At 41.2% G+C, this 23,540-nt stretch overlaps 1 protein-coding gene across 4 annotated transcripts in view; it reads right to left on the bottom strand.

Moving 5' to 3' along the window:
- The window catches only part of brip1 (BRCA1 interacting helicase 1), a 258,015-nt gene that overhangs the window by 172,847 nt on the left and 61,628 nt on the right, over nucleotides 1–23,540 (bottom strand). For all 4 annotated transcript variants that reach the window (XM_085964698.1, XM_085964697.1, XM_085964696.1 and 1 more), the window contains 6 exons: nucleotides 18,443–18,664; nucleotides 18,114–18,313; nucleotides 14,247–14,379; nucleotides 12,384–12,535; nucleotides 9,689–9,854; nucleotides 8,999–9,136 (listed from right to left, as the gene is read on the bottom strand). In XM_085964698.1, the coding sequence (XP_085820824.1) occupies nucleotides 8,999–9,136; nucleotides 9,689–9,854; nucleotides 12,384–12,535; nucleotides 14,247–14,379; nucleotides 18,114–18,313; nucleotides 18,443–18,664 (1,011 nt within the window). The remainder of the gene's footprint in view (nucleotides 1–8,998; nucleotides 9,137–9,688; nucleotides 9,855–12,383; nucleotides 12,536–14,246; nucleotides 14,380–18,113; nucleotides 18,314–18,442; nucleotides 18,665–23,540) is intronic.

Raw genomic sequence — 23,540 nt, forward strand, 5'->3', positions numbered from 1 at the left:
CTATTGCCGTTTCTTGACATCACGTGGAGTGAATTGAATGGGCTGAAGACTGGCATCTGTGATGCTGGGGACCTCAGGAGGAGGCCGAGATGGATCATCCACTCGGCACTTCTGGCTGAAGATAGTTGCAAATGTTTCAGCCTTGTCTTTTGCACTCACATGCTGGGCTCCACCATCATTGAGGATGGGGATATTTTTGGAGCCTCCTCCTCCTGTTAACTGTTTAATTGTCCACCACCACTCACGACTGGATGTGGCAGGACTGCAGAGCTTTGATTTGATCTGATGGTTGTGAGATTGCTTAGCTCTGTCTATTGCATGTTGCTTCCGTTGTTTGGCATGCAAGTAGTCCTGTGTTGTAGCCTCACCAGGTTGACACCTCATTTTTCGGTATGCCTGGTGCTGTTCCCGGCATGCTCTCCTGCACTCTTCGTTAAACCAGGGTTGATTTCCCGGCTTGATGGTAATGGTAGAGTGAGGGATGTGCCGGGCCATGAGGTTAGAGATTGTGGCTGAATACAATTCTGCTGCTGCTGATGGCCCACAGCGCCTCATGGATGCCCAGTTTTGAGTTGCCAGGTCTGTTCGAAATCTGTCCCATTTAGCACGGTGGTGGTGCCACACAACACGGTGGAGGGTATCCTCAACATGAAGACGGGACTTCGTCTCCATAAGGACTGTGCGGTGGTCACTTCCACCAATGCTGTCATGGACAGATGCATCTGCAACAGGTAGATTGGTGAGGACGAGATCAAGTAGGTTTTTCCCTCTTGTTGGTTCCCTCACCACCTGTCGCAGACCCAGTCTGGCAGCTATGTCCTTTAGGACTCGGCCAGCTCGGTCAGTTGTGGTGCTACCGAGCCACTCTTGGTGATGGACATTGAAGTCCCCCACCCAGAGGACATTTTGTGCCCTTGCTACTCTCAGTGCTTCTTCCAATTGGTGTTCAACATGAAGGATGTCTTCCAGGGTCTCGCTGTTCCAAGTTCAACATGAAGAATGTTCACTTGGACAACGTAGCAGTTTGTTAGCATCCATAGAAACATGCGTCAGGGTCTTGAACAAAGGAGTTATGAAAATTGGAGACAGTGGGAAGAAAACTATTGTTAATTGGTACTGGTGCTGCTTGTGATTCTACAGCACTACATATTCTTCTAGGCTTTTCAATTTGAAGTATTTTTAACATAAATCCAGTATTATGGTATAAGAAATAGATCAATTTACCTTGTACAAATAAATATTCTTAAATATGAAATCAATCTACCATAATGCATATGGTATCCTGCAAGGTACTAAAAACTTACTGAAGGTCCGCTAGTGGGAACCTATAAGCAACAGAAGTTATTAATAGATACTAAAATTTCATTTAAATTGTTACTGATTTTCAGCAGCGAAGCAGTTAAGGTAGCTACCAGCCAATGCATTTTTCAACCACACAAGTGTAACATAAGCTTCTGTATTATATTGCACAGATCCAATGGAGGAAAACTTAAGACATTATGAGGCTAACTGTGTTGCTAATAACCACTGTTCAACTCATAAAGTGGTACTCTAGCACTGATGTTGACTGACAATTTACAGATGTACAGGTAATTTCCTAACTGCTGACATTTAAACTAGAGCTGTAACGAAGTGTGATTTTTATTTAGCTTTGAAGCTCCAACTGTAAAAGATAATGAAGCTTTGGTCGCCATTTTGGATTAAGATTACAGCTGGGAAGCACAAGATCAGGACTGAAAAAAAAACATGATCATGGCAGAGCACAAAAAACATGGGAAAAAGCAGAAATATGCAGCAACATGATCTTTGAAGCTGAACTGTTAACTTTAATGCACAGCAGAATGAAGCATTCCTAATACATTTCTAACTGTAACTGTTCACCCCAACACAACTCTGGAACTTAATTTCTATTTTCGCACATTTAGCTACAGCTCCATTTCCAAGAGGCCAAGTAGGCAAACATGTTTACATCTCCTTCAAGCGCATTTACAGAATGAGTCCGTCGGATGCAACATTAAATCGAGTCCGCACCTGCCTGTTCTAGTGGATATTAAAGATTTGATGGCACTATTCAAAGAATAGCAGGAAGTTCCCCTGGTATTCAACATTCTTTCTTCAACCAAAAACAAATTAACTGCCCACTCATTTCATTTTGGATTTTGGAGCATGCGCGATGCTGAAAGGCTCGTGGATAACACGTTTAGCGAGTTGTGCACGCCTCAGGGTAGGGCAGCACAGGGGGTGACCATCAGGCGGAGCAACAAAGGCAGGCAGGTAGTGCAGGGAACCCCTGCGGACATCCCCCTTTCAAACAAGTATACCGCTTTGGATACTGTTGAGGGGGATGACTCACCAGGGGAAGGCAGCAGCGGCCAACTTCCTGGCACTGGGGGTGCTCCTGCTGCCCAGGAAGGGGGGAAAAAGAGTGGGAGAGCAATAGTGGTAGGGGATTCTATAGTAAGGGGAACAGATAGGCGTTTCTGTGGCCGTAGACGTGAATCCAGGATGGTTTGTTGCCTCCCTGGTGCCAGGGTCAAGGGTGTCACTGAGCGGCTGCAGGGCATTCTGGAGGGGGAGGGAGAACAGCCAGTGGTCGTGGTCCACATTGGTACCAACGACATAGGTAAAAAGAGGGATGAGGTCCTGCAGCAAGAATTTAGGGAGCTAGGTGAAGGATTAAGGAGCAGGACCTCAAAGGTTGTAATCTCTGGATTACTCCCGGTGCCACGTGCTATTAAGTATAGGAATAGGAAGATAGAACAGATGAATGCGTGGCTAAAGGGATGGTGCAGGGGGGAGGGCTTTAGTTTCCTGGATCTGCTTCTGGGAAAGGTGGGACTTGTACAAGTCGGACGGTTTACACCTGAGCCAGGGGGGAACCAATATCCTTGCGGGGAGGTTTGCTAGCACTGCTGGGGAGGGTTTAAACTAACTTGGCAGGGGGTTGGGGTACAGAGTGGAGCTATAGTAGGGGGTGATTTACGGCCAAATACAGAGGGAAAAACAAGTCAGCTGGGAAGGCAGAGCAAATATGTGAAGGCAAAAGAGAATATGGCAGGGCTGGAAGGCATTTATTTTAATGCAAGGAGTCTTGCAAATAAGGTGGATGAACTGAAGTTGTTGTTGAACACATGGGAGTACGATATTGTTGCTATCACGGAGACATGGTTGAGGGAGGGTCAGGACTGGCAGCTCAATATTCCGGGGTATAGAATCTTCAGGCGAGACAGAGGGGGGTGTAAAAGGGGAGGGGGTGTTGCAATATTAATTAAGGAGTCAATTACTGCTGTAAGGAGGGATGATATATTAGCGGGTTCCTCTAATGAGGCCATATGGGTAGAACTTAAAAACAAAAAGGGGGCAAGCACTTTGCTGGGAGTGTACTATAGGCCCCCAAACAGTCAGGGGGAGATAGAGGAACAGATATGTAGGCAAATCTCAGAGAAGTGCGAAAATAATAGGGTAATAATAGTGGGGGATTTCAACTTCCCCAATATAAATTGGGACAGTCAGAGTGTGAAAGGCTTAGAGGGTGCAGAATTCTTAAAGTGCATCCAGGAGAGCTTTTTGAGCCAACATGTAGAAAGTCCTACAAGAGAGGGGGCGATACTGGACCTAATTCTGGGGAATGTAGCCGGGCAAGTGGTGGAAGTGTCAGTAGGAGAGCATTTTGGCGACAGTGACCATAATTCGGTGAGATTTAAGGTGGTCATGGAAAAAGACAAAGACGGCCCGGAAATAAGGGTTCTAAATTGGGGGAAGGCCGATTTTAATATGATAAGGCAGGATCTGGCCAAAGTGGACTGGGAGCAGCTGCTTATAGGAAAATCCACATCAAAACAGTGGGAGACTTTCAGAAGGGAAATAGAGAGAGTACAACGCCAACATGTTCCTGTAAAGGTCAAGGGTGGGACCAACAAGCAAAGGGAACCTTGGATGACAAGGGATATACAAAAATGCATTAGAAATAAAAGGGGGGCTTTTGGCAGTTACAAAAGACTAAAGACAGAAGAAGCCCTAGAGGAGTATAAAAAGTGCAGGGGCATACTTAAAAAAGAAATTAGGAGGGCGAGGAGGGGCCATGAAATAACACTGGCGAGCAAAATAAAGGAAAATCCTAAGATGTTTTATAAGTATATTAAGGGCAAGAGGATAACCAGGGAAAGGGTAGGGCCCATTAGGGACCAAAGTGGCAATCTGTGTGTAGAGCCAGAGGATGTAGGCGGGGTTTTAAATGAATTTTTTGCATCTGTGTTCACTATGGAGAAAGACGATGCAGACATAGAAATCGGGCAAGGGGACTGTGACATACTCGAACATATTAGCATCGAGAGGGAGGAGGTGCTAGCGGTTTTAGCGGGCCAAAAAGTGGATAAATCCCCAGGCCCGGACGAGATGTATCCCAGGCTGCTGTGGGAGGCAAGGGAGGAGATTGCAGGGGCTCTGACACAAATTTTCAGAACCTCTCTGGCCACAGGGGATGTACCAGAGGACTGGAGAACAGCTAACGTAGTACCATTATTCAAGAAGGGTAGCAGGGATAAACCAGGGAATTACAGGCCAGTGAGTCTAACATCTGTGGTGGGGAAATTATTGGAAAAAATTCTGAGGGACAGAATTAGTCTCCACTTGGAGAGGCAAGGATTAATCGGGGATAGTCAGCATGGCTTTGTCAAGGGTAAATCATGTCTAACAAATCTGATCGAATTTTTCGAGGGGGTGACTAGTGGGGTGGATGAGGGAAATGCTGTGGATGTGGTTTACATGGACTTCAGTAAAGCTTTTGACAAAGTCCCGCATAGGAGACTGGTCAAGAAGGTAAGAGCCCATGGGATCCAGGGTGCCTTGGCGCGTTGGATCCTAAACTGGCTGAGTGGCAGGAGGCAGAGGGTGATGGTCGAAGGTTGCTTTTGTGACTGGAAGCCTGTGTCCAGTGGGGTACCTCAGGGATCGGTGCTGGGTCCCTTATTGTTTGTGATCTACATAAATGATTTGGATGAGAATGTAAAAGGTATGATCAGTAAGTTCGCAGATGACACGAAAATTGGTGGGGTGGTAAATTGCGAGGAGGAAAGCCTCCGGCTACAGGACGATATAAACGGGTTGGTCAGATGGGCGGAAAAGTGGCAAATGGAATTTAACCCTGAAAAGTGCGAGGTGATGCATTTTGGACGGACAAATAAGGCAAGGGAATACACAATGAGTGGTAGGACCCTAGGAAGTACAGAGGGTCAGAGGGACCTTGGTGTACATGTACATAGATCCCTGAAGGCAGCGGAGCAGGTAGATAAGGTGGTTAAAAAGGCATATGGGATACTTGCCTTCATTAGCCGAGGCATAGAATATAAGAGCAGGGAGGTTATGATGGAGCTGTACAAAACGCTGGTGAGGCCACAGCTGGAGTACTGTGTGCAGTTCTGGTCGCCTCACTATAGGAAGGATGTGATTGCTTTGGAGAGGGTGCAGAGAAGATTCACCAGGATGTTACCTGGGATGGAGCGCCTCAGCTATGAAGAGAGGCTGGACAGGCTGGAGTTGTTTTCCTTGGAGCAGAGAAGGCTGAGGGGGGACCTGATTGAGGTGTACAAAATAATGAGGGGCATAGATAGGGTAGATAAAGAGGAACTTTTCCCCTTAGTGGGGGGGTCAATAACAAGGGGGCATAGATTCAGGGTAAGGGGCAGGAGATTTAGAGGGGATTTGAGGAGGAACTTTTTCACCCAGAGGGTGGTTGGAATGTGGAACTCAATGCCTGAAAGGGTGGTGGAGGCAGGAACCCTCACAACATTCAAGAAGCATTTGGATGAGCACTTGAAATGCCATTGCATACAAGGCTATGGACCAAATGCTGGAAAATGGGATTACACTGGACAGGGATGGATGGGCGGCGCAGACACGATGGGCCGAAGGGCCTCTTTCTGTGCTGTAAAACTCTATGACTCTATTAATGTACAAGATCCCATAAATATCAAATGTAAGAAGTCACACAACACCAGGTTATAGTCCAACAGTTTTATTTGAAATCACAAGCTTTCGGAGCGCTGCTCCTTCGACAGGTGGAGTGGAGAGATGCATAAAGACACAGCTTATATAGTCAGAGAATAATGCCAGATGATTACAGGTAATCTTTCTAACTGCCACTTATCACACCTCGGCAGAGAGATAATCACAGCAAACAAAGGTGTGAATGGTGTCCAAACAGGTTAGTCAGGAAAACATTACATCAAATACAGGTAATCTTTCTAACTGCCATTTATCACACCTCGGCAGTTAGAAAGATTACCTGTAGCATCTCTCCACTCCACCCGACGAAGGAGCAGTGCTCCAAAAGCTTGTGATTTCAAATAAAACTGTTGGACTATAACCTGGTGTTGTGTGACTTCTTACATTTGTCCACCCCAGTCCAACACCGGCATCTCCACACCATAAATATCAAACAACTGTCATGTTTGCCTACATAACTGGAATCACTGCACTGCAAATTCGTCGTGTATAACACTGAGATACTTTCGAGAGGTGCAATAAGGAATCAAAGTTTTTAATTCTAGGAGGTACACGAGAACGTTACAGCATAATTTAATCCACTTTTTCCTGCTTCGGTGAAAGCGTCTCACTCCTTCAGATAACCCACCAGACTAATAATCATTGCATGGCTAAATTGCCAAGGGGAGTAACCCATAATCTACTATTTCATCAGCACACCACAAAGCCAACCTTCCTGTTGTTACCCCTGACAAACACCCAGAAAAATCAGAACAATATCTTGCTGTGTGGCCATCAAAACTCGTACCAGTACGACAGTGCGCTTTTGAAAAAATAAAAGTATGACGATATTGATGTTGCCATGGAATGTGAATTTTGTTTTTTTTAAATAATATTTTATTTATTGGGTTTGGGGGGGGTTAGGACCTCACTCCTGTTCCACTCAGAGCAATGGATACACATTCCTAAGACAGATCATCTTCAGGGCGTATTACTGGATGAGTGAAGGCATTAATTTTGTGTTGACTGATATCTCCATGATCCACCAGAAACTTCATGGAAGTGATTTTAAAAAAGTAACAGATGATGATGTTCAACAAACTGACTTGCACATTTTTATGTATTCATTTATTTCATATATGATCACGGTGGGATTCTTTTTCTGTGCAAGAGGTGATAGGCCACGAGTGAATTGCATCACTATGTTCTTCTCTCACTGAAAAGTGAAGTAGTAAGCAGGAGTGTATATATGAAAAACTATCTTGCAGGTGCTCTCACTGCAAGCTCTGTTCAATTGGTTTCACCCTGACCTGAACTGAATGTAATTTTAGGGGTACAAAAAGTACAAACAGAGCTTCAGGCAGGCAATCCTGCCTAACAGTTACAGACTGCTCTTGGAGCAGGAGCATAATGTTGGTAACCCTCACTTTTTAATCAATGAAAGCGTGGGAGGATTGTTAAAAGGTTCCCCCCATCTAATACTTTTAGGTGCACCAACAATAGACTTGGAAAATGCCCTTGCTTTTTACACACAGCTTTGCAATGCAATGAAAACAGAAAATTTTATATGCAAATTTTAAAGAGTATATATCACTGTTTTATTGCCGACCCTGCTATCTGCTCCTGTATGCATTACCTTGGTGGTCTCCCAGTCAACTTTCTACACTAACATTTTGCAGACGAGTGCAATTTTCACCCCTGGTTTGCTTTGATCTAATGCAGTATTTATTAATAAGGTTTAAATAAGAGCTAAGTACACACATGTTCTGTTCTGTATAAAATGTGTGTTCATTATTTCAAGTTAACCAAAATAAAGAATGCTATTAGCAGGCCTCACCAGATGGCATAATCTCAAGTTAAAAACATAAAACTAATGAAGTCTCAAACATTCCTGTGGTGCATCTACATAACGTAGAACTTTGAACTGATTTAATGGGTTGTGTATGTGGACTATATCCATGCTTCGTTTCTAGCTGTTTAACTCTTTCACCCGCCTAGTCTGATCTGTAACTAGACAAATAGATTCCATTCAGATGAAGTTAAGGATTTATATTTAACCGAGTGCTTAAGGCAGAGGGAGAATAATTCCTAGATCTCCACATATATGATTATGAACTAGTCTTAGATTAATACACAAGCATTATATTTTAAGGAATAATTCTTTTTCAAAACAATCTTTCTTATCCAAAATATAATGGAATACATTTGTGCAGACTGGACAAATTGCTCATCAGTTAGTCAGGATTGCTTATCTGGAGCTCTGCTTATATTTGTCTATCACTTCATGAGTAAGGAAAACAAAACATGAGTTTGCAGAGAAGATCACTGTTTCCCCCCCCCCGCACAACCACTACCACAATTTTATCCATCAAGAAGTATTATGTTCCTCGCACAATGCATTCGCTGACTATTCAATTTCAGGTCAAATGTGCCGGAGATTTGCACTGGGCTTCCATCAATCTCAACAGAATCTCCACTTCCCCACCAGAAAGGAAGAGGGATAGATGAGTGTGCTTGGTCCATTATTATGACTGCAAATTTACAACCAGTGAGAATTTATAACTTCGGTATAAATGGGGTATTAGGTGCACATCTGAACTTTAGTAAACATTACCTGAGAAAAGGGCAGCAAAATGGTGACAAAGAAAATATAGAATTTGCATTTAAATAATGCCTTTTAACATCCTCAGGCATCTCAAAGTACTTTACAACCAATGGATTACATTTACAACTAGCAATTTATTTGTTTGAACATTTCAGTAGTTTTATGTACTAGTACAAAAGCAATGGGGAAAAAGTTTGAAAACAAAAAATAGAACAACCACCTTAACTGTCCATGTTTGGTGGCAAAGCAGTTTCCCTGCAATATCTACCAAATAAACAGTTTAATATAGATTGGATACAAGTCTCATCACAAATACTTGCATCTTATTGCAAGAGCAGTTATAATTTCAAGGCTGTCGCTGGTCACTTGTTAACCGAATCTTTAGTTGGTAAATAAATAATGTGTCGTTACCTGAGAGTTGTTAATGACATGATTCGCCTCCAGCTGGATACTGAACTTCACGCCCAGCTCCGAAGAGAATGACTCCATTGGGGACAATGTTCCAGATGTTAGGACAATTGTTCTTACACCACTGAGATCTGAAAAAGCCTAGAGAGAAAAATAAAACAAAAACATTTTAACTTCAGTTTCTATAAATAAATTCAACTGCACAGACTCTTGTTAGCTCGCTTAGCATAAAAGGTGTAGCACAGTGTGATAGGTATCAGGTAAAATCCACCAATCAGAAAAGTTTCTAATCTTAGTTTTGCTGTCAAGCAGGCAGAGAGAAGTCTGATGATTCTCATTCTGGTAGCGGCGAAGATGGAAAAAGAGTTGAGCGCGCGAGGGCAGTGAGAGGAGAGCGCACGCGAGGAGAGCTCTCAAGCGCGCAAGGAGTGCGGCGCGCAAGGGTAGCGAGACGATAGAGGGAAGACCGAGCGGGAGGATAGAGGGAAGACAGATAAATTAATAAAATCAGTGAAATTAAAATCCCTACAAACGTAACCGGTTTTATGGTAAATCACAAAACCTTGGTTCCACAGCACGTGCCTTAAAAATTTAGCATTTTCAATTTGTGTACTTACCCACAGAACTGTCTGACTTTCTGACAGTGCAACTTAACAAAAAATACAGAAACTACTATTGGAGTAATATACTCACCACTGCTGGATTTAAACACCAAAAGTTTAGGGTCAGTACAGCTGCCTTTTTGCGTGAACTTCTCCTGTTTCGAGGGCATGCAAGGAAACCATTTTCATCAGGAAAATCTGGCTGGTTGGTCCATGTGTAAGTCTGCTGTACTGCTACCCTATAGTCATCCGCAAATCTATGGGAACAATTTACCATGTCAAAAATATGATGGCCCAGATATTCCAATCCCTACAGGTGGGTACGCGTTGTGCACCCACCCGTAGGGACATTGGAAATGACGGGTTCAGGCATGCACAGCACATGCGCCGAAAACCGGCATTTCCGATCTGTCAAGAATGGTCTTGACAGATCCACCGGCTGCCCTGGAGAAGGGCTTCTGTGGGCGGATAGTTCCGCTTTTTGGAGACCCTCCGCCCGCAGAAAACCCTTACAATTCTTACGCCTGGTAAAAGCAGGCGTAAGGCCTGTTTTTACCAGGATAAGAGTTGAAACAAGTTAAAAAAAAAATTTCCACTGATATATCATTTTAAAATACTTTTAAAAAAGGTATGTTTATTTTTAGCCCCGTAAAAAAGTTTAATTGTTTTTTTTCAAAAAATTAAATTTTTGTTTAAAATACTTAATTTATTGTAATTTCAAGTCATTTTAAAAATGTGATTTTTAAAAAATTTATTTAAAGTTTTACAGTACCATGTTTTTTCATTGATCTCCATTCATATATTTAACAGGTCTTCCTGTCAAATGTATGAAGGGGGATTCCCTTCTGTGATGTGGCTCCCCATGGCCCACGTGATCCCAGGGATGCTGCGAACTACATGCACCCCTGGGATACGTGGACCCTGCGCACTTCAAGTTTGGTGAGGCCCAGGAGCGGAAGCGTGTGCGTCCCGGGAGCCCTCAGGTAAGGGCGCAGATTTTTCCAGATTGCAGGCCTCCGCCCGCGGGAGGCCTGCGATCGGAAAATACGGGCCGATATTAATGTTTTATCACAGCAACCCTCCCATGAAAAAACACAAACAGTTGTTATTAATATACTAATTGTTAAAAGAATGCAGCTTCCAATAGCATCACACTGTCTTCCCTTAGCCAGAATAATAAGTGTGCAACGTTAGAAATGACTTTAAAACCGCAAACATAACTCCATATTCAGCCAATAATGTATTATATTTACCTTGGCGTGAAATGGACTATGTCAATTTTTCTTTCTTTTTTCCCCCAATGTGAGACACTGCTCTCATGGGGTACCACAACTAGTAATTCAGGTGAGCAATGATAAAACTCAACTTGCATGCAATATTGTAAAATTAATTAAAATCTGAAACCTGCTTTTCTAAAATTTTCATATTTCATCCAAAACTTTAAAACCACATTTATTTTCATCCACAGATGGAAGCAATCAAAATGAAACACCCCCTTTCATTGTAAGCAGCTTCTTTCAGAAATGAACATTAATAAACTCATTCCAAACCACTGCGGCTACATTTAAATGGCACAATCCTCGGTCTTGATTCTACAACCACTTGGGGAAACTGAGTGTTGCACTGGATTAGACACTGGTGTTCCACCTCTGAGACCTGGGTTAAAGTGATCTGTTTGTTGCCTGTAATACTACTATATGAAATGTGCTTGAACAATCTCAATCCAGTTTTTGTTTTAGGGGGCTCGGGAGGGACTGGATTGAAACTGCCACAATACAAACTACCACTAATTCAGCAAATATCGTAAAGGATATCTGGTGTTGAAAGTGGGAAAACGTTACATTGCTGCAGTACGGACTTCTCTTCTGAGGTCAGGACTGAAGCAGACTGTTCGGGCAGAGTACGGGGGAGCTATACTCTCCACCAAGCCACGTTAGGCCCGAGTGCTTAATAAAGAAATTAGGTAGCTGAAAGTGAGTTTTCTATTTCCCAGCACTAACATTCCTTACCCTGATGAGCACGAAGTCCACAAAAAAAAATTAACCCATAACTTTCTGCTGAGAGACTGACATATTACAGCCTTCCATAAAATCTCACCACTTCATTATTATTGTTAATTGCAGACAATTAAGTGGACAGTATGATGATGCCATCTACGTGCCCAATTATTGCTTTGTTAGGAAATATTTTCTTTACAATTTTAGAATATGAATTTTTGGATAATTTCACTTCTCTTGCCTTTTAATTTACCCACACGCGGTTTTCCAAATACAGGGGAGACTTCATTATCGACCAGAATAGAAAGGAATGCCATGGTAGATAAGAGAAATTAGCAGATAAATGAGATTTCCCAAATTTTGGTTTTACATGTATGGTACTCCAATACCTTAAGGATGGGAATGAAGACAAGCACAATACAAATAACAAGTGGAAATGTAATCCTTTTTCTGTTTTGTGGTTGATTTATGTCAGATAGATGTCTGATTTTTGCAACTGCAATAAGGTCCCATCTCTCTCAAGGCTTTGTCCTACAAAACTCTGTCAGGTGATTAGAGTATATAGATAATGGAGATTCCACTATGGTTAGAAATTGTACTTTACAATCCAATTTTACAAGTAGTCTGAAATTTATAGTTAGCTTATTAAACAAAGCATAAAAATGTTTATAGAAAGATAGCTCCAATTAATTATTAAATTTTACAACACGTCATTTTAATAGTAGTTTTTTTTTTAAACCACAGCTACCAAAGTCCAAACAGATCCATCAAAAAGATTCCAGCACTCACCTGCTGCTGTCCCTGAAGAGAAAATCAAGCACCATAAAGAGGCCTTTCAGCACCATCTGTGTTGAAGCACTTACAGTTGGGACTGTTACCGACTCCTGCTGTCCATTCCACACAACTATCTTCTCTTTCTCTATCACAGCATCCAGGCGTTTCTGCACATCAAAAATTCATTCATATATACAATATTAGGAAAACTAGAATACTAAACGCTTCAAGTAGCACAGTATTTAAGGGTTACTGAAAAAGTTATGGCCTTTGCCCATTAATCACCTACATTAAGTTACAGCACATCCGAATGCAAGCAGCTGTACTCGTAGACTGTACAGCACTGTAAAAACATTCACTTTAAAAGAGTGCAGTTGACTGCAAATGTGCAGTTCTCCTTCCATAGGTTGCACGCCTAAGTATAAACAACAGGGAACTGACAACTGTAGACCAATAAAAATATGGATCTATGAATCAGTCATTGGGTTGAGGCCACCTGTCCCACAGAAATAAACCTGGGATGCTGGCTCCATCATTTTAATTGTGGTAAAGCTGAAGCAATTTACTAATTGTAAATGTACCGCAGAGACTTAAACCTATTATTCAGAAGAATTAACCAAATTTTAGAATTTAAAAAATACATGCTATTTATATTTTTTTAAACTGTATTTTGTTCCTCCCCTTCCCTTTACTTGGTCTTCATACACCATCCTTAACTGAGAGGGGGCATGTAGGCTACCTGCTCCCAGGTCTCAGCAACTAACACCTGTCATTGACCATAAGGTGGTATCTGAGCAACCAAAGGATGCAATTATATTCCCACTTCTGCACCACCACTGAAGTAAAGATAACAGTACAAACTAGAGTCAGCTTGTCACCTGGTTCCAGATGACAGCAGTGAAAGATCCTCTCGGGTCTCAATGTCATGAGGACTATAACCCTAATGTGGTTTCAAGCCAGGTTTAAAAAGTGCTCAGGTAGCCAATGGTTTTTCTGGTCACTTCATTAACTTGAACAGGTTTTTTCAGTGCTTTGAGAAAACATTCCCACTCACACTCTAAAACCATCTATAATATATTAAATATCTTACATGTACTTCCTGTTAACTAGTTTCACCTCCACATTTACAATAGAAACTGCCTATGTAAACTTGCTACACTATAATTATACCGCCCCAACAGTTGTGGCGCTGCAGCACCTCCAGTGGGAGGGAGGAGGATATAATTACAATGTGACTGGTTTACATAGGCAATTTCCATATAAATATGGACATAGGAATTTATAATGTAAATATAAAAAAGGATAGAATATATGCTGCTAAAATGGGGACTGAATTACATCTGCAGGCTACAGTTCCAACTGTCCCTCCAGCCTCTAACCCCACTAAAGACTACATTTGGTCTTGACTAGTGTGTGCAACGCCACTGGAAATCTAACAGTTAAAAATGAAAAATAAATGCTTATACACGAAGCTCTCTCCTGGCAGGGAGGGTGCAGTTCACAGCCAGGCTACATAGCAGGTATCTTGTCAACTACAAATCACAGTCAGCACCTAACAATAGAACCGCAGCCTCCAGTTCCCCCTTCCTCGCTGTGGGGAACTGCCAGACATCTCATGGCAGTTACTACAATAGCTTTAGACCACCAACTCAGTATGTGTGGAATCACTGCCAATGTTAGTGATCTAAAAACTAGTTTGCAGCAGCATTGCTTGAACTTCTAATTCTTTGGAAGTTCTTTACACTGAAGTCTCACCTAGCATTTAGTTCGGCTGTGGTAGGGGGAGCAAGGTGAGGACTACAAAGTTTAAAACCTGAAAATACAGAGGGCTTCATACTTTATCAAAGGCTTGTTACTCTTATTAAATAACCAATTTACCTGTAAAATGGAAAATGTAGCACTGGTTAATCCCCAGTTATGAAAAATATTTAGCACTTCCTTCCCATTCCAGACCTTGCAGGACGTTTCATATTCCTTCTCCACCAGATTTCCAGAACTCTCCTTTAGCCAGCTACAAACAAGAAACTTACACAATCAGCCATTCATAGCTACTGCAGAACTCTACAAAGGCACCACTAATTAATTGATTAGCAATCAGTCTATACTGAGCAATGGTCAGATGGTACTATTTTCTCCACTTAGGGTGAAAAACGTTTGGGTTTGAGCTTCATAAAACTCCCATTGAAGTTCTGCCTTCATGGCACCAGAGCGTCATGTCAAAATCAGATGCCAATGATCCAAGAAGTGAAAGTATCATGAAGCAAAGCAATGTCAAGAAAAACTGTATTTCTTCCCAAGTACACAAAATAACCAGGAAACATAACGTTAGATAACTATGGAAGGGAGGAGGAAAGGGATGAACGAATCAGGGAAAGTGGAAGAATTAGAAGGAATCAGAGAGGGAATGAAAAAGTACAATTGGATTTCAAATAAATCATTTGGAAACAAAACATGTCAGAAGTCACATTGATGAGTTAGATAGTAATGGCCCGGAATTTGAGGTTGTAATGACGGCGAAACGGTCAGCGTTCACCGTCATTACTCTGTAAAACTGACAGCAACTCCTGCCGTCCATACGTGCGCAGTTAATTGTGGAAATCTGGAAGTTGCTGTCAGTGATTCCACACTACTCCACAGGCTACGCTGTTGCAGTCTTCACAGATGAAATCAATTAGAAATCACTGATTTAAAGTGAACTTCATCTTTTTACGCACTATTCTCGCTGTAAAACCTTGAAAAAGTTAAGCCTTGTTGAATGAGGCGTAACTGAGTTTTTAATGGCGTACTAAGTCATAATTACTGTTGAACAATCTCTCTGGCCCTGAAAAACTAATTTTATATTGTGGAGTGTCATTTCCTCCAGAATAAAAATTCTATAGATTTTTAAAATAAAAAATAATTTTTTTTAATTTTATTTCAACGCATTTCAAAGGTTAGCCACCCGATTCTTTAGGAAAACCAATATTCCCCTCTCAGCACAATCTGCCAATTTTACACAGATCTGAGAAAAAGCAAATTGTGCAAGAAATTTTAGAGAAAATCCAAAATTAATTAGTTCACTGTCCCCGAGAAAAAACAAATGTAGGGTAGGGAGTTTCATTTTCTTCTTGGAGGAAAAGGTAGTGATAAAGATAGCTGCATCTGCCATTTACAATATTGCACATTATTAATGATTTGAAAGTAGGTGTTGGGAGCACAATCTGCAAATTTGCAGATGGTACCAAGATCTGTGCGAGTGTTAGGACTGTAGATGATGCTCGTCTGCTTCAGGCAGATCTTAATGTGTTGGGAGATTGGGTTCATGACTGGAAAATGATGTATAACTTAGATAAGTGCATTGTTATGCATGTGGGCAGGGCAAATGCTCGACATTCATACACCCTTCAGGTGAAGGCATTAAAGAAGGTGGAGAGAGAGAGAGATCTGGGCATTCTAGAGCATACATCCTTAAAAAGGTACATGAGCAATGCCGTGAAACGATAGCTGGAGCAAATAGGGTGTTGGGTGTATCCATAGGACAATTAAGTACAAGACGAGGCATACTGTTTTATCCTTCTACAAAACCTTAGTCAGGCCACACTTGGAATACTGTGTCCAGTTTTGGGCTCCTCACATGGTGGGTGATAGAGGCTTTGGAGAAGGTGCGGAGGAGGGCCACTAGACTAATTCCCAGTCTTAAGCATCTTAGTTATCAAGATAGGCTAAGAGTTAGAACTCTACACTTTAGAGAAGCGTAGACTTTGAGGGGGATCTGATTGATGTTTATAAGACAATGAAGGGAATAGATTGTGTCCCAGCTGAGTGTTTGTTTCAATTAAATAGGTTAGGGAGGACCAGGGTCACAAATTTGAGTTGTAGAAGGCTAGATCTAGGTTAGATGTCAGAAGGTGGTTCTTTTCCCAGAGAATAGTGGACCTCTGGAACAGGCTGCCATCTCGTGCGGTGGACACGGATTCGCTGAATTCCTTCAAGCAAGAGTTGGACCAGTTTCTGGCTGGGGCGGTGACCACCTCTTACAGAAGGTAGGTACTGCAGGGAATTCCGGGGCAGAGTGATCTCCTGGACTAGTTTTGATCGCCTAGATGGGTCGGAGAGGAATTTCCCAGATTTTTTTTTACCCAATAAGGCCTGGTTTTTTTAAAATCTGGTTTTGCGCCTCTCCCAGGAGATCACATGGTTTCGGGTGGGGTGGAGTTCTATGTTGTGATACACAAGGTATCGCAATTTTGTGAGACAGGCTTGATGGACCAGATGGTCTTTACCATTGTTCGTACATTCATTAAAAGTGTTAAAACTCAATGCACAAGAATAGCAAATGCCAGAGCAATAATCTCACCAGTGAGTCATATGATGTCATACACTGGGACAGTGAAGAGTGCTCAGTTCACAATCATCTGATCCACAAAATGAGATTGTAATCTTGTAATCACTCCCACATTTGCTCTTTTAAATAATATATACACTATAGAATTTGTGGATGCAGTTTTATTCAATTTTTGCTTAAAACAAAGAACAGATGTCATTAACATTTCTGATGCTCCAGGTAGCTGAAATGTGATGTTATCTATACTGAAGGATCAACAATTGTAACTTTCTCACTGGAAGGACTCATGGGATTGGGGGTAATATATTAGCATGGATTGAGGATTGGTTAATGGACAGAAAACAGAGAGTAGGAATAAACAGGACTTTTTCGGGTTGGCAGGCTGTAACTAGCGGGGTACCGCAAGGATCAGTGCTTGGGCCTCAGCTATTTACAATCTATATTAATGACTTAGATGAAGGGATTGAGTGTAATGTATCCAAGTTTGCTGATGATACAAAGTTAGGTAGGAAACTAATCTGTGAGGAGGATGCAAAGAGGCTGCAGAGAGATATAGACACTGCATTGAGTGGATAAGAACATGGCAAATGGAATAAAATGTGGGGAAGTGTGAAGTTATCCACTTTGGTAGGAAAAACAAAAAAGCAGAATATTTTTTGAATGGTGAGAGACCGGGAAATGTCTGCATTCAAAGGGATCTGGGTGTCCTTGTACATAAATCACAGAAAGTTAACATGAAGGTACAGCAAGCAATTAAGAAAGCAAATGGTATGTTGGCCTTTATTACAAGAGGATTTGAGTACAAGAGTAAAGACGTCTTACTGCAATTATATAGGGCCCTGGTGAGGCCACACCTGGAGTACTGTGTACAGTTCTGGTCTCCTTACCTAAGGAAAGACATACTTGCCTTAGAGGGAGTGCAACGAAGGCTCACTAGACTGGTTCCTGGGAAGAGGGGATTGCACTATGAGGAGAGATTGAGTAGACAAGGTCTAAATTCCCTAGAGTTTGGAAGAATGAGAGGTGATCTAATTGAAACATATAAAATTCTTAAGGGGCTTGACAGGGTTAATGCTGGGAAAATGTTTCCCCTGGCTGGGGAATCTAGAACACGGGGTCACAGTCTCAAAATAAGGGGTAGCCATTTAGGACGGAGATGAGGAGAAATTTCTTTACTCAGAGGTCGATAAATTTTTGGCAACTAAGGGAATTAAGATATATGGGGATAGTGCGGGAAGGTGGAGTTGAGGTAGAAGATCAGCCATGATCTTATTGAATAGCGGAGCAAGCTCGAAGAGCCAAATGGCCTACCCCTGCTCCTATTTCTTATGCAAGTTCATCAAGCATTAGCAGATAATTAAAACTAAAAACATTAATAAATATATTTCAATAGAACTCATTACAAGCCAAATGTTGCATACTTGGTAAAACTATAGCAGACTGCACGCAGTGGCTCGTGATCGCTTCTCCTGATGTTTTGGTTGATCATGCTGTCCAGTTCTTCTCGAGCAATCAACAGCTGCTTTTCCGTGACACTAAAGCTAGACGACTCCCGTGCACAGTCTTCAATATTATGCGCTTCATCAAGGATAACGATTTGATCATTCAAGTTAATATTCATCTATTGCAACGACCAAAAAACAAATGTAAAGAAGCAATAGCAATTGATAGTACAGTATGCAGATTATTAGTCTGATCTGTGAGGAAAACGAAATTGTGTGATAAATATTTTATTTTAAAAAGCACTTACACTCTCCCTTATCTGTGGGTCCATTAGATAATTGTACGGGCAGAATACAATGTCTGCCTCTTGCATCAACTCACGCGCTGCATAGTATGCACATGAACGAAGCTTCTTTCCAAGGCTCACCAACTCTTCAATGTCCCAAGCCAAATGCATACCGTGAATCCACTGTAAAGAGTTCTGTTCAGTCATTCTATGGACACCCTGAAAGTAACGGCATGATCTTCCCTGTAAAAGGAAAAAAAAACATAAAATCTTAATTGCAGAGATGAAAGAAAAGATCATCCTAAACCAATGTTAAACCAATGTACAGTCCAACAAAGGTATGCAGCATTTTAACAAGAACTGCTTTCCTCATAAAAAATGAGGCAAGTCAGTGGTTTATAAATGGAAATCTTACAATGGAAAATAAGCAACAGATTCATGTGGGGACAATCCTTTCAAAAGGACATCAGCTAAGACCATTTAAAAAAAGTTATTCTTCTCACGAGCAGGCTTTGTTCATGGTGCCTCCATCGGGGCTTGGAGTTTTAAGCAGCTGCACAGGCTTGCATAGTGTTGGGACGGGCAGATAAGCTAATTTACAGAGCACCAATCCTGCTACTTTTCGGTTTACTTTTTAATCAGCGGCAAAATCAGCTGATCTGCCTGACATTAACTGACCCTACATTAGGTGCTTAAAACTTCTGCCCCTATTGAGGAGCAGGTTGCTCACAAAGACACAGGGAAAACTGCTGGCCCTCAAACAGAAATAAGTGGGTCCGAGATAACGAGGGAGCACGAGAGGCATGGCTGGAAGGGAGCTGATGGAAGGCAGTCTAGACCCGGAGAGAATCAGTGGGGGCGGGGGGGGGGTCAAAGAGGTCCAACGGTAGGGAACGTGAGGGAAGCAGATGGGCTCAAAGTAAATAAGAGGTAAGCAGGAGGTGGGAATGCCATCAGGTGGCTAGAGACATCAAAGGCAATACAAACAGCGCTGGTAGGTGAGTTGTTTTATAGCATTTACTTTTTGATAGGTTACTGGAGCTGGCCATGAAGACTGAAGGTGAAGGAGGGTGGATTGATGGCAGGTTTCTGTTTTGATTTTGAATCAGATTGGTCTGTGCTAGTCACCTGGTTAGTATGGACAAATCTGCAATTTTGGAGTCACTCTGCAATCTTTTACGATCATATAATTATCCTTATTTATACAGAACTTATAATAGTTTTAATATGAGTATTTGGAAAAACAGCACCACCTTTGAGGGAGAGTAGTTTGTAGTCTTCATTTTGTTTCAAATAAAATTACCATTAAACACTATCATAATTAATAGTGTTAGTATTGTTTTCACGCAGTTGAGGCTTTAATTAACAAAAACATAGCTGCAAGTAGCAGGAGCACTCGGAGGTAGAAACTGATGTACCAGTCAGATTGGTGGCTTCATTCTCTAGTTGCATTGCAGCTTTTGCATATATTTGACACTAAAGTCACAAAACCTACACAATAGCCAGGCAAGAATCTTTTACATCCACCTAAGCAGGCAGATGGGGCCTCGATTTAACGTCTCATCCAAAAGACAGCACCTCTGACAATGAAATACTCCCTCAGTTCTGCACTAGATTACGTGCTCAAGTTCTGGAATGGGGAATGTCCCTACAACCCTTCTGTCTCAGAGGTCAGATTTCGACCACTGAGCCAATGCAAAATTTGCATAAAGGATTTAAAAGTACAAAAACATTTTTTATAAACCTAGAATAATCTGGTTGCAAAGTAACTTTAAAAGCTTCAAGAAATCATGTTGATGCCTTTGTATATTCTCATTTACTCTAACCTGTTCAAGAATTAACAGCCTACTGCTTAACAGTTTAGAACCCCTTCGAATTCTGCTGTAGTCTGAGTTCTGACCAGACATTTAATTAGGTTGTGGCTTGCATCAATTTTCATCTCATGCAAAGTTATTGGAAAATGCCCTTTATTAAACAAATATGTATTTCTTAAATATTCCTCATTATTTTTAAGGGAGTGAAAGAAGACAATAGACATTTATGCTCATCAAGGGAGAGGATGGCGGCACTGAGAAAGAGAGCATTTGCCATTTTTGATCCAGCGACAGTATCAATCACTCAGTGTTCAAGGTGTGTAACTCCCTCTAGTGACATGTAGAAAAATCATTACTGTTTTCAGAATGCTACCCTCCTTTCACCAAAAGTATAAATGGTTTTCGTAGCAATTCCAAAGCACCCATTAAGCTAAGCAGGAAAGAAATACTGTACTACACATTCCCAGTTTTTACTGTGTAGCCTTAAAGTCAATTATAGAATATGTACCAAAAAATACACCTTCAGAAGAATGCCTCTGCTCAAACACAAAAGATCTATAATAATCCACATTAAACTTTAAATCTTAACTTGGCTCTTGTTTTATCCTGACTAAATGTCCCTTGCTGCTAATACTAATAATTCAGTAATCTCATACCTCTATGTCAATTAGTTAGATTTTAAGCAGAATGCTGATGCACTCTTAAAATGGGCGGGGGGGGGGGGGTTGGAAATTGGATAGAAAATCTTTTTGCGCCTTTTTCACACCCCTCCAGATCAACATTGACAGAAACCTGGGAATAAGACTACTGACACCTTTTCCAAACATAAATGGTGCTAGACCAATGGAGGAGAAGGAAGCAAATACAGACATGCCACACCAGGAAACACTAATGAAAGAATCTGCTGGCAGATGTATAAAAAGAAAAGGAAACAAAATCAGTTGGAATTAGATTTAGGAGGGTGAAAGTGAGCTTATACATTTAAGGTTAGATGCAATATACTTTGAAGAAACTTTACTGGATTTATTACAAAAACTTACTGCATGCATTAAGTAATTACAAAACAAATTCATGAAAACAGTTAAAAAATCAAGAGATGGAATGAGACCAACAACTCAATTCACACTTCTGGCTATCAGCAACTATCGGTGAGAAATAACATTTTCAATATTTCTTTAGAATTAATATCATAGTACGAAGTTCCCAGAAGACATCTGCATGAATAAGATTCCTGCATGGAGTTCAACTAGAGGCGTTAGGAGAAACAAGCTTATTCTTTGAACACAGAATGCAAGTGGTACAAAGTAAAGAGAAATGAACAGGGTGAGGATTATACCTTGAGAAAAGTATTTAGGTTGCCATTTTTGTTGTTTAAGCTGCTGACCATTTATTATTCAATATATAATTCTTGCAAACTATGCTAGAATGTCTCTTACATAAAATAGTAACATACATTGCAGCTAACAATTTCCATTTGCCAGTATAGTTGTCTTTTGAATTTTGTTTCACCTTTAAAGTGAAATTTAATGTTCAAGGTGTAATATTAGATATGTGTTTCTACAGATAATAAAACTGTTTGTCAACATTTCATTGTGACCCAAAACTAAAAAAAAGTCCCATCATGAAATATGGTCAAATACAGGAAACTTTCTGGTATCCAGCACGGTCAGGACCAACGTGGTGCCGGTTCAGCAACAATTCCGGATAACCGAACGCTATAGTGAAAGATACGGACCTTAGAGCTCCATGTGAAGCAACAAACCCTGTTGCTTAGCAACAGCTTCAGAAGAACGTCCAGAAGTTGCAAGCGTCTCTGTAGCTTAGCAACAGCTGCAGCCAAACCCTTGCCTTCCTCAATTTGTTGCTGTGCAAGTAATAAAAGTTAGCTGAAACCGACTCCTGAATTTTGCTGGTTAACCGACATTTCCGGTTATTTAGGGGCCGGTTAATCGAAAGTTTCCTGTAGTTATGACTTCCCCAAAAATAGAAGCACAAAGTTTCAAGAAAAATAACTTAGAAGTAGCAGCATTCTATGGTTCTATAAATTCCTCTCATTTCACTTTATATCATTCAGCACTCTCTTTTCAAAGGAGTGGCCCATTTTGAAACATTTTAACGTTTGAGTGTCTTCAGGAAAACTTACAAGTTTTGTTATAAACATTAAAAATACATTAAAAACACAAAAAATGTAAACATAGCACTGATGTTCATTTCTAGAGGAATAGAATTGAAAAGCAGTGAAGTTATGTTAAAATTATATAGGATCCTGGTTAGACCACATTTAAAATACTGTGCATGGTTCTGGTTTCCATATTACAAAAAGGACACACAGGCCCTGGAGAAGGTACAAAAACAATTTACAAGGATATTAAAAGAACTGAGAGGTTATAATGATCAAGAAAGACTGAACAGACTGGGGTTCTTTCCTACAGAAAAAAGAGAAGGCTGAGGGGTGACATAATACAGGTCTTTAAAGTTATGAAGGGGGTTTGATAGGATAGATGTAGAGAAGTTGTTTCCACTTGTGAGGGAATCCAAAACTAGGGGTCATAAATATAAGATGGTCACTAATAAATCCAATAAAGAATTCAGGAGAAACTTATTTACCCAGAGAGTGCTGAGAATGTGGATCTTGCTACCACATGGTGTATTTGAGGCAAATAGCACAGGTGTATTTAAGGGGAAACTAGATAAGTACATGAGAAAGAAATAGAAGGATATGCCGATAGGATACGAAGTAGGGTGGGAGGAGGCTTGTGTGGAGCAAAAATACTGGCACAAATCAGTTGAGCCAAATGCCCTGCTTCTGTGCTGTAAATTCTATGTAATTAAGTTTATTAACGCTTTTATTCCCCATATTCCTAACGTCAGAGCTAAACTTTTGAACCTTCTAGGCAGCATGTTGGCATGGTGTGTTGGCACAATACAGGAAACTTTGGTTTATCCGGAGGTTAACTGTCCAGAATGCTCGAGCCACCGGCAAAAATCAGGAGCCGTTTCGTTAGGTTTTTTTTCTTTTCGTTGCTATTTTTTCACCAGTCAGGCTCTGCAAGGTCTCGCTGAAGCTGTTGCTAAGCTACAGAGACGCTTGCAAGGTACGGCCGACTGTTTAGAAGTACAGGGTTTGTTGCCAGATACGGAGCTCAAAATTTCCATATGTTTCAACATTAGCGCTGGTTTGTCCGGCAGTTTTGATGGGACGGCAACAGCTCGGTCCCGTCGGTGCCGGATAGCACAAAGTTTCCTGTAGCATGTTATGCCACTGACCAGTAGAATATAGGTCTTCTCTTTGCTCAACCCTCCCC

Source organism: Somniosus microcephalus, chromosome 22 (genome assembly GCF_052327205.1).
Source record: "Somniosus microcephalus isolate GS21.2 chromosome 22, FLI_Smic_1.0, whole genome shotgun sequence".
Lineage (NCBI taxonomy): Eukaryota > Metazoa > Chordata > Chondrichthyes > Squaliformes > Somniosidae > Somniosus > Somniosus microcephalus.